This window comes from Diadema setosum, chromosome 1, assembly GCF_964275005.1.
Source record: "Diadema setosum chromosome 1, eeDiaSeto1, whole genome shotgun sequence".
Classification (NCBI taxonomy): Eukaryota; Metazoa; Echinodermata; class Echinoidea; order Diadematoida; family Diadematidae; genus Diadema; species Diadema setosum.
Window position 1 is genome coordinate 16,910,995 of NC_092685.1, and position 12,374 is coordinate 16,923,368.

Consider the following 12,374-nt stretch of genomic DNA (forward strand, 5'->3'; position numbering starts at 1 on the left):
GGTGTTTTCGTCTTTCAGCTGCAGCCTCCCCATCCCCCTCACCTGAAATAAGCCTTTAATCGCAGTTCAGCTTCCATGTATTCTTCCCGATTATTACATGTATTATCAAAGAACATAGAAAACTTTGGGGGCAACTCTGGAGACCTCGAGGGGGCATGGCGTATAGTTCGTATATTCTATCACACTGGCAGATCTGCCGAGTATGACGAAAATTTTGATTAGCATTCTAAAAAAGTCAAAAGTAAATACCAGCCCCCAATTTGTTTCCCACCCAAATAGGGCCACCCTTGGATCTACCATAATAATCTTGGGAGTAAATTCATTATCGCTGGCTTTTAAGAACTTTCAGTCTTATATTTTTGCTTTGGGGATTCTCTAATTTGGGGGTGGTGTTTGCGCGCCTGCCAAGTATGGTGACATATTTGTCCACGTGTTTTTCAAGACGAAGATGAAAATGTGAAAATTGGGCCCAAATCTGCCATATACAAACTTGAAAGTAAAGTCACTAATCTACTTACTTGTAGCACTAACTGAGCTTTTTCCTTCTGGTTCGAGAAGAAAAAAATTGTAAAGATTTTCGAGTTTGGGGATTTGTGCCCCTGCTGGGCCCACAAATGGGGCATCGTGGTCTCCATATGAACAAACACAAATTCGATTAATCTAGAGGCCCTTTATTTCAAAGTTTGGTGAAGTATGTATTTTGAAGATAGATTAAAGCGTGAAAATCGGTCCCCAAGACTGTTGGGATCTCCGATCCACACCCGATCTGTCACGATCAAACTTGAAACTACAATCACCAATCTAGTTAACCGTAGCTCGAATGTTATAGGTTCTTACTTGAGGTGTTAGAGATTTGTAAAGATTTCTTATTTGGGGGCTTCGAAGAAGAAAATGGTGCCCATTATTTTGTACATTGGACATAATATTCAATCACTCTAGTAATTATAAATGCCAAGGTGAAAATATGATAATGTATTTTCAAGAAGAAGATAAAAATGTAATACCTGCTTTGGAGCACCATTTTGAATGCCTCTTAATGAACCAGGCAAACGATTCGATTTAGAATAATCTTTATTGTGCGAGCCCCCATTTTTTTTTTTCATACAAAAGTCTCACCGTGTCTTCGTCATGTCGCAAAACTTGGCCTCCTCTTCCAAGGTCCTGATCACTGTTGCATTTACCTCCGCAACAGAAGTTCTATGCGATAGAAAATATCATACAGATGGCAGAGTTTGGTGTCTCTTTGATTGTCTCGTTGACTCTTTGACTTTAAAAATGTGTAAGTCGACCTGGGAAGCCGAGTGACAAGCTTGGAATATAATGTACTTATTTACCTTATTATTATGCTTATGTAATGAAGTATAATTATGAATATTTTCTTGGCATGTATCAGCAACAGACCAAGGATACCAGTATTACAAAATGTGTTTTGACTTTTGACGTTAAGAAATAAAAGTATAATCATATGCTACAGACTTTAAATTGTTTGCCAGTTTCTTGAGAAATCATCAAAATCTATAATCACATGAATCGTTCGTAATAATAGAACATTTTCCAAAACCAATGCAGCAGTTCCCTTGTATGAAATAAAATATCTTCATTTACCAATGCCAGAACACTGTGGTAATTGATTTGTATGGTTGCTGTATCATACCGGTAATCATTCTATACCTCCGTAAATGTCTTATATCCCTGTAGGATGGGTCGGTAGCCCGTGCAGCGACACAGGTTTCCCTCAAGCGCTGCTTGAACCTCTTCCATAGTCGGCCGAGGATTGTTTCTCAGAAGAGCGTACATGGACATCACCATACCAGGGGTACAAAAACCACACTGGCTTCCGTGAGCCTTGGCTATGCGCTCCTGGGTTGAAGGAACGTTAATAGAACAAGAGTCATAAATTCACACCGTAGCCTCATAGTCCTCCAATTTATGATTAATCAGTTGAGTTTGAGTTTAATTCATTTCACCACTGTTCACTCACTTCAGCCAGTGGCCGTTTTTCTGTGAGTCCATATAGTTAAAATAGATAACATACTGTTATTACGAAAATACTTTAAACGCGCCATCTTATTCATAATAGCAAAAGAAAGAGAATGGTAACGTAGACTTATGAATATAATTTAATCAACAAAATATGAAAATAATAGTTAACAAATTGAAAAATGGACAAAAATTGAACCATTAGGCCTACATCCTTCTCCCTAATACAGATCACTGTTAAAAAGCTTTTGCAGGCATGTGGCTGTCGCAAAAGCCTAAGATTTCATCTCTCTCATGCACATTTCTGGAAGACCATTTATGAAGACGTAATATGCAGGTAATTTGGTAGATTTGTGAGGCAATTATATCCACACCTCTTCTCATTTACTTACGTAAAAAGACCAATATTTTTACTTCGAGAAATTTTGATTCAAAAAATTACAAGTCCACTTTTCATCATTTCAGTCTCAATTCAACTCTTTGATGAAAAATCTTCGGTCTCAGTTGCTCGATTTTACTCTTTTCATTGCCAATTTAAACTAATAGGTAAATTTATCATTTCATTCCCGCTTTTATTGACACATGGACTGCTGTCTCTGTTGGATTTTACTCGATATATTGAAGCCGACGTGACTTTACAATGGTATTTCAGTGTATAGAAACTATGCTATCAACTGAACTGCATGGGATCTGGACAAAATGAGGGTTGATTTAGTGACAGGCAACTACCTGAACGGGATGTAGTTTGGTCTCCACACTTCCAATCCCTTCCACGGTGGTGACGGCAACACCGTGTACAAAACACACTGGAACGAGGCATGAATTCACCGCTCGGTGCCTGCAGAACAAAAACGGAATCCGGAACTCTTCTAAGCACCTATCGGGTACACGAACTTTCAAAACTTTTCAAAAAGGAAAGAAGAAATCCTGAAGATTTCATTGGCCAATTTGCTCGTGAGTACGTCTTAGCTCACACTAATTAGATGATTTTCACTGACCAATGCTTTTTCCGAAAATTCTTCCAAACAATTAAAAAAAAATCATGTCAGGTGTCAAGAGGCCCTCGGTACAAGTTCATGAAAATTTTCCCCTCGATATCGACTCTACGGCTCACATAATCACTTCACATATAACTACATGTACTTCTGGTAGTAGAAATAGTCCTCAGTGGGTACGTATAACTAAACTAGTTCAAGCAACCCAATTGAAGTACATGCAATGATAAATGGTACGATAAAAGGATAAGTGGGTTTTAGACCGTTTCCAAAGTTAAACGAGAGCGTCTATTTCTCACCGATTCAAGATTCACATCATTCACCTCATGAAATTCAGTCCTTTTCTCCATCATGCGGCCGGTCGGTGGCACACCGATATTGTACAAGGTTTGAGCCATGCGTTCGGATTTTACCGGACGCATGGCTCAGTTTTGATCAATAAAAATCAATGCATGATAATTCCCCAGTCAGATTGCAGAGATTCTGAAGCCCATTTTAGAAATATCATTATCATTTTATCATTATGTCGTTATTTTTATTATTAGTATTTTTGTTATTATCACCAAGAAAATTATTTGAAAGCCGGCACGATTCCAAGGTTCCATTTCGGTCAAATCGAAGTGACGAACGACAGACGAACGGTGGCAGGGGTTCCAGTCAACATGACATGACACTTCACAAAATGCACTGCCATTCTGTAAAGGCTGATGCAAGGAGCATTCAACTAAAAGAAGAGCCGAGTAGGGCCTACATTAAGGTGTTCTCCATTTCTTTTCTTTCCGAGTGTTATGTCGGAGACAAAAAGTGGAACCTTTACGTTCTTCCCAAAATCTATGATGCATTCAACGTCCATTTTGCACGTCCAGCAATATAAATAATGAAATTGGTATATTTGTTTGTTCGTGTATTTGCAGAAAACAGCTATACGTAATGATACATTGTGTTCATGGAAAGAAAATAAGAATTTGTGATGTCCATGACCATTTTTGTGTGAATGTGTTTGATTGTTTTTGTTTTTTTTTTCATTTGCCATGTACAAAATATAGATATCATTATCTACATGCAATATTGAATTTCTTACGTGACATTTCCCGGCGACGAGCTGTCACAAGACGAGATCATAACCGTACACGATCCGCATCCTCCTTCTGCGCACCCTAGTTTGCTGCCTTTCAGACCGACTATACGGTATAATTTATGTGCAGTTTTCTCGTCATGGAGCATGAGTTTATCATCAAAAACTGACATGAAATTCATCAAATAAGTGGTACACATATGAACACGAAATGATTATGATTCAACACTCAACAGCTTAAGTCAAGTAAATCCATGGGACATGACAATATCGATGAATATTCAATGAAAAAGAACTGTTTGCTGTTTGTTGTTGCTACTATATCAATTTACATTCATAATCTATTACCATCAACGGGAAAATATCCTGATTCTCTCAAACTTGCTTAAGTTATTCTGAGTTTTTAAAAGAAATGAGCCTTCTTTAATTCAGTAATACAGACCAATAGTATACGTTCAGAGGCACTAGTACACACGAGCACTATATAACACAATATAATGCGTATTACACAACACGCATAATTATAGGCGCGCACATTCGTGCAATATTTCTCATAGATATCCTTTAATACTAATACAAGTAATAAGCACGTCTTAAATTCGTATCAGGCCAATTACCATCGGAGGACAATATTGCCCTCGACTAAATACTAGTAAGTGATAATGTTAGAGTAAAGATTAAGGTTAGGTTTAGGGTTAGAGTTTGGGTTATAGGTTTACAGATTACGATCAGAATTAGGATTATAGGGTTAGGGTCAGTGGAAGGTTCTGGGGTAATTGCCCTATACCCCCATAAATTGCATAATTATTATCCACTTAATTCATTACTGTGCACACTACAGCCTCTAACGTTGCTTCTTTTTTCTCCTTCTTCCTATTTTTCTCTCTCCCCACTCGCTTCCAATCGTCAAAATCATTAAGGTAGTTCAATTCAATTTTAAATGGCAAATTGCCCATCTGTGTATGTTTTGATTATCTTGTTTTGTTTGTTTATTATTCTGATGCTGCAATCATTCATCAAGCACCTGCTTAAGATAGCCGACTCCTGCATTTTTCCTTACACTACAAGCGGAAGTAAGTGTATTCTTCTGATTTCTTTGATTTCATTACATTAGTTAAAATACTTCTTGGTACTATGTATTATACCTTCTTTTTTAATGTAGATTTTCTGTTCAAAATACATTGTGCACGTATTATTACCTATGATTTTTTTTTTTATGGAAAGTGCAGAAATAAAATCAAACTGAGAAATGAAACGGAAATGTTCACATCCTATGCACCCAATATGTATATAGCGCCTGATTTGGGAAAAAAGAATGCAGAATAAAAGAAGTCACTTGGAGTAAGAACTGTGCTGCTGTGTGACCCCATCACCTTAAGAAGTGTCCATGTGATTTCATAATGCAGCAAGATTTAACATTTTCATTATTATCTCGTGGATATCATAACTCCCAGACAGAGACAATATCAACGCCCATTTTGTTCAGAAGGTTTAAAACAAATGGTAGAAAAACAAACGAATGGTTAAAAAAAAAACACACACCAAAAAACAAAACAAAACATAAAAACAACTAAACAGCCAAATAACCAAATGACATAATAAGGATACGGCGATTTCGCAGGAAGTTGAGAAGATTCATCTCTGGATCTGGGTTCTTCTCAATTACCTGTAAGGAGAAAATTTGATTTATGTATTGTGCCGGCAAATAAAGACATGCAAGCAATGACATTTTGACTTTTTTGATATCACACTGACAATAGATCCTATAAAAGAAGACATAAAACAATGATAATTCACAGAATTTATCGGCATAAATTCAGTAGGGATACACTGACTATAGATCCTTTCAATGGAAACTTAGGATGATATAGCTCAATTAAACATGCCTTTCTACTAGTATAATGATTATGTATGAGAGAATACATTTATTTTTGTGTAGCTTTCATTCGTTTACGAGGTAGAGCGAAAACACAACTTAGAAAACTGGCCGATATCGATCCCATTATATACAGCAAGGTATTTGTCAATATGTTCGAGACATCGACTTCAAGCTAATGTAACTTTGGAATCTGATTTTGCCTATTGACTTCGGAGAATGACAAGCACAGAGATAATCAGTTCTGAAGTTAACCGTGAAAATTTCAACATGTGTCAATGAAAGAGGATCGTAATGACTCAATAATGATCCCCGAGATTTAAAAAAAAAGAAAGAAAGAGAGAAATGTTCATTACATCAAATGCGTAATAGTTACTAACCCGTTTTCCATTGCAGAAAAACAGAAGGTAGTTCTTCGTGTCCTCCATAACCACTCGTAACCGCCCGTACCGGACAGGAAATGCCGATTTCAATACGAAATCTAATGCGAGTGAAATTTCATAAAACGTTGAAACGTATTTTATTTTATTGTTTGGTTATCACCAAAAGAAGTGCGTTTAAGGGACCAAAGTTCGGTGTTGCAGGCAATACATCACGATGTGTATATCGCTCGACTGAAGATAGATTTTGTGGTGTGGGGGCTCCGAATTTTCCCCGTTTTTGTTCGTTTTTTGTTTGTCTGTTGTTGTTGTCATTTTTTGTTTTTGAAGAGGCAAAAAACTTTGAAGTTTGGTTTGATATGCAATGTATCACTGGATGTGCGGATAGCTTTTGTGTTACGGGAGCTGCGAGGGAGGGGGCAATGGTAGTGTTCGTGGTTATGACCTTTTTTTAATGATTTTTTTTTCTCGATTTCCCCCATTTTTGTTTGTTTTTGTTGCTGTTGTTGTCATTGTTGTTTTTCAAGAGACAAAAGACCAAAGTTTGGTATGATATGCGATACAGTTTTTAAGGTCACTTGTGGAAATAGTGTACGCTTGATATTAATCATGTTGTTCCAAGACATCTTGATGTTTTAAGGCGCTGTGGGATGGAGCTACACTGTCTTTATGAACAGCCCGCTGCACACGCCTGGGAACATTGTGTGTATGGTTTCTTTATTTTGAGTTTTTTACTAGGTCTACTATACAGCCATCACTGTGTCTATTATCTTAGCAAGCTTTCTGTTTGTTGTTTGTATGTGTTAGCCTTCGTTTCGCAAGGATATGCAATGTATAGCTCCATGGCAAAATACAATAGTGTGTGGTCTACATTAAGGGTCACGCTTTTGTGCGCGCATTCACTCTATTGCTGCTCTGGAGTCTCAAGGCCGTTTTTACGTTTCTGTTTTTTGTTTTTGTACTATGTGCTTTTGTCATGTTGCTCCTCTGCGTGGACGCGGTTATCTATTCTTCTCTGTCCGTTTATACATTTCTATGTTTCATGAAGGAGGAGTCTCTTTCCATCTCACTCGTTTTACTGCATGTAGTATGTTTCAATTCTGGTCCACGCATTTAAAGCTTCGCAGTTTCGGCGTGACTACGCAGTGCTCGGGATATTTCGGCACACAAAACTTCCAAGTGATAATAACTTCATGTGACTAACATTAAACAAGGACAATTTTAATTGATTTCAACCTATACGATCAGAATTGAAACATACCACATGCAGTAAAACTAGTGAGATGGAAAGAGACTCCTCCTTCATGTTTTCATTTGTTTGAAACTTAAAATGTGCTCAGAGGTATAATTAGGCCAGCACATTTTGATGACGATATTGCACCAGAAATTAATTTCCTCGCCAATGATACGACTTTGTATGAAGATGATGACATTCCACGTACAACTTAAAAATTTAAAGTAAAGCGATGTAAAACCTTAAGAAACTTAAGTGAATATAGCTTTGATGACACTTTTACATTTTTCATTTGAAATAGTATAAAAATATGAACAGAACAATTTTGAAAATTCGTATTAACTTATGGGCTGTTTCGCATTAAAGATCAGACTTCCTTTTCATTATCGGACTACAGTAGAAACATGATTGAAATAATATTCTGTCTCATTTTTTCACTCGCCTCGGTTACAACTTCGTAGAAAATAGCAGAAACTAGACTGGGTGGAGGAGTAGCCATCTAACATTTGGTTTCGTTCTTAATGATCTAAATCGTATGAGTGATATAGAGTTGTATTTCTTGTTGTTGATCATGATTTTTTTTTTGTAAGTTGGGTCTCCAAATTCAAATACCAAGATGTCTTTGATTACCTACATTTTATATTACACAATACCGTCTTTTAGAGATTGTCATAAATGGGGGATTTCAATAAATTTATGTAAGCCAAATTCAATAATACGTGTAGGGCCTACCCGACAAGCTTTTATGAGCTAACATTGTAACTTTTTTTTGGGGGGGGGGGGGGGAGGGGACCGATGAATGTGCCGTGTCCAAACTTATAGTACTCCTTCGTTCCAATGAAGCATAATATCGCGAGTTTACACGATCAGCTCTTTAATCTTCATGAATTGTTTGCCAACGTAAGTAGCTGAAGATAAATGAAAAGGGTCATCTGAGACAAATCTAATGCACCATTCTAAAAAAAAATAAAAAGTCCTAGAAACACAATTATTAAAGAAAACAATTTTCCATTCATTTCTTGACCCCACACTATAGAAAAATGTAGAACTTATCACTTTCAGACAATATGAAAGAAATAAGACTCAATACACGTATGTTGACCAATTTCACCTATTTGGGTTCTCAAACAAAATGAGGGCTTTAACTCGGTCAGCAATCATGACAATGTCACTCGCACATGACGTAGTCCCTACTTAAAAGTCGCCTATTCACCTCACTCATCCTTGCACATTATAAGATGCTAAACTTTTGCTTTGATTAAAGAAAAGACTTAATAAAATGGGTGACAAGATATATGTATAGGGCCTACATACCGTTCTCTGCGTTTTTATTCAGGCATGAACCAGCAACTTGGATGTATCCACTCTGCAAATGACACGCTACTAGGAGCACGTTACAAACACACACAATATTAATATTGACAATAATTAAAGCAAAGCAAAGACAGGCCTGTCCACTGGGAGAGGCGTGGCGTTTCTCATGTCAAGACCAAAAACCACACTCCAGCTGCCTCTTTCCCCCTCTCTGTCCTATTCCAATGTTACCTGGACTTCTATGGTGCACAACGGAAAACGTTTGCTTTTGTCCTCCCTCCCTCTCTCCCTCTCTCTCTCCCTCTCTTTGCAGTTACAAATCCTGAGCCTCCCACTTTATCAGGGGTAGGCATGCCTGGGTGCACGTCACGAGTCGGAAACCAACGCATACTGCCCACTAGTCATACAGCCCACGAGCTCGACCTCGTGTAAAAATACAGTAAACCTCAACTCGCCCAAGTCGATACGGTAGAAAAGTCCCGATTTTTTCCTTTATTAGGTGATCCGAGTATCCTCTCGGATCACCTTCTGTATCTGTACTGATTCTTTGTTCTTCTTCTTCTTTTTCTTCTTCTTTCTCCGCAAAAGTTGTGTATCGCTAATCTATTGAAAGTCCTTTTCCTATCAATGTCAAAATTATACCATACATGTATCATGTCCCAAAGACGATCCTCCTAATAAAATCATAGTGATTAGTTGACCGTGACGTCACTATGACGTCATTATATGAAAACACATTCTCAATCATATCTCTTTAATGGAAAGAAAAGTTTCAATGAAATTTATGTCACATATATTTCAAGTCAAGCGCATTCTACTCATATAATCAAAATTCATAGTTTCTCTTGATACGTGCGCGTACGCGCGCGTTGAAATATTTGTATGCTCAAATCGAGCTCAAATTTTTTTTGCACACGTTTCAGACCAATTGGAGCATTTTTTGAAAAATTGAAAAAATTGGACGGACGCGTACGCGCGCGCACATATACGCACCCACAGCTCATATGCAATAGAAATTTCCCGTTTTTTCACATTTATCGGATGCCTGAAATGTGAAGGAATATTTCTACCAAGTTTCAAGTCAATCCGACTCAATATGACGTCACACGGGCCCGTCAAAGTTGAAATTCCGCGCGCGCATCAATGGCGATATACAGCGCAACAATGCAAAAAAAATGCCAATTTTGAATCCGAGTTTACTCGTCAAAATGGACGGTGACCCCCCATTTTTTTTACATATTCTGAAAGCTGATGAGTTGTACATGTCATTTCATGGGTTGGCGATGCTGGAAAAATGATGAAAAGATATCAAATTTCTTAATAAAGTAAAAAAAGTAAATTTTCAAAATGACGTCATCGAATTTTAAGTTCACTCAAGCATATCTCACTTATTCTTTTGTTGATTTTTATCCAAATTTCAATATGTTGTAGCTTATTAAATGGTCTTTCATTCATATGATAACAACATTTTGATTGGATGAAGGCATCACCTCGTAAAAAGGGATCAAAAGTAACATTGTCAAATTTGACCAGTTTACGTGTTATCTCTATGGGAGTGCAGTTTTTCTGGAAATGAAAACTGACATGACTATCTTTATCGAGCAATAGCTCACTTATGCTTCGGTGAATTTCTCCAATATTTTAGTATGTTGTAGCTGAGACTTTGGGCTATCGTAAGTGTGCCCTTCGTTTTTTCATACGCAGTCGGCATCACGTCCAAAAACTTGGTTGAAATTAAAGCTTATCTTCGATGTATTGAAATATGTCTTTGTTTCTGCAACTTTCTTTGCAATAACTCAAGAAAAACATACGCTATCACCACCATATTTTGCACATGTCTAGTTCACGTCACGTACATTATTTCACAAGATAACAACTACTTGATCAGACTCCATCTTGGGTATGTAAATTAGGGTCAAAGGTCATATATGTTTTATCTGGTATCTTGGTGAATACATGTCCTATCTTTACCATATTTTGCACACGTAAAGACCATGTTACAAGGATCATTTCACAAGATAACCACTTTTTGCTCAGATGCCATCTTGTCTGTGCAAAGTGGGGGTCAAAGGTCATGTACTTCTTTTTGTATCTTCGTTATGACGTGTTATCTCTATGGGAGGAAATTTTTCTAGATGTGAAAATTGACATGATTGTCTTTATCGAGCACTAGCTCACTTAACCTTCCGTGAATTTCTTCCAGATTTTAATATGTTGTAGCTGAGACTTTGCGCTATCGTCAGATGCCTATATTGGGATCAGGACTCAAATCATTGATTAAAAAAAGATCGGATCACCTAATTTGTCAGTCTTGACAAATTCCGAGTCTAGTTTCTTTAAAATTTCTTCGTCTTAGTCGACATTTATAAGTCGACAACTCGCGTAAGTCGACATGATTTTCAGTGCCAACTGAGCTGAAATACGTGTTAATTCCCTCGCCTAAGTCGACATGATTTTTCACTCAAATTCTTATCGCCATACCCTGAAAAAGAATTGTTTTCCCGCTCCGATTCGTAGTATCATCAGTAATTCGCTAGTGTACGGCGCGGTACCGTTCGCGCCATGGATCCGGTATATCCGTTGTCTTGTACGCCTGAATATAACGGGCATACACTCATTTACACTCGAGTACTGAGAGTCTACAGGACCGTACCCGCGGTTCCCCCTTTCTCCCTCTCTCTTTTGAGTGCTCGTGTCTCAGTGTATCGTTTGGTCAGGGAGGTGGAGCCGCCTCCCTGCCTGGTTTATAGGCAAATAAAGCCCAGTGCAAGTCCAACACTACGAAGGAAAGGCTCACGAGTCCGACACAACACACACACACACAATCTCTGCATATATCTCTGCATAATCTGCATACGGCCTTCTATATCATTTTACTGAGCGTGTATACCTTTATAGATTTGTTTGTTTGTTTGTTTCATCCTGAAAGATATCTGCAGTAACTATGACGATTAAAGCCATTAACGTGAAATGACTGGCACAGGTGGTGGTGGTGGTGGGGGGGGGGGTTCACATCAAGCTTCAGGGCACATGATGTCGTTCTTAGAGTAATCGCGTTTTGTCTTTGCGTTTTCTTTTTGTTTGTTTGTTTGTTGTTGTTGTTGTTTTTTTTTTTTGCTGATGTATATTATTTCATCAACTATACCTATCTCGTTTTAAATTGCTTAAGAATGAGGAGGGGGTAACCAAGACACGCGGAGAGAGATCCAGCGAGGGAGTCGAATAATATTGGTGGGACAGTGAAGTTTGCATGAGGAAGGAGCTGCTTTTTCGAGCACAATTGAAGCGGGATCTTTTACGTGCATGAGTTGTGACTCTTTCACACATGGGACCTTCATTTCAAGTCCTATACGAGGGACAGAGTTCTGCCTCTCATTCGAGGGGACGATTACACACAACTTTGCTCAGTTAGATCCAGAATACAAAGAGAAAATGCCACCACTATTATCGGACTCCCGTTATATCAAAGTCTTCGGGACCGGCAGTTTTCTTTCGTCATATCGAAATTTCGTTATAACCG

General features: G+C 37.9%; 1 protein-coding gene across 1 annotated transcript in view; it reads right to left on the bottom strand.

The window, feature by feature from the left end:
• Positions 1-6,354, bottom strand: part of LOC140237360 (xanthine dehydrogenase/oxidase-like) — a 33,063-nt gene extending 26,709 nt beyond the window's left edge. The window contains exons 1-5 of the mRNA XM_072317300.1: positions 6,307-6,354; positions 5,659-5,716; positions 4,057-4,156; positions 2,710-2,818; positions 1,672-1,860 (exon numbers count right to left, since the gene is read on the bottom strand). Coding sequence (XP_072173401.1) covers positions 1,672-1,860; positions 2,710-2,818; positions 4,057-4,156; positions 5,659-5,716; positions 6,307-6,354 — 504 coding nt within the window. The remainder of the gene's footprint in view (positions 1-1,671; positions 1,861-2,709; positions 2,819-4,056; positions 4,157-5,658; positions 5,717-6,306) is intronic.
• Positions 6,355-12,374: the final 6,020 nt, after the last annotated feature.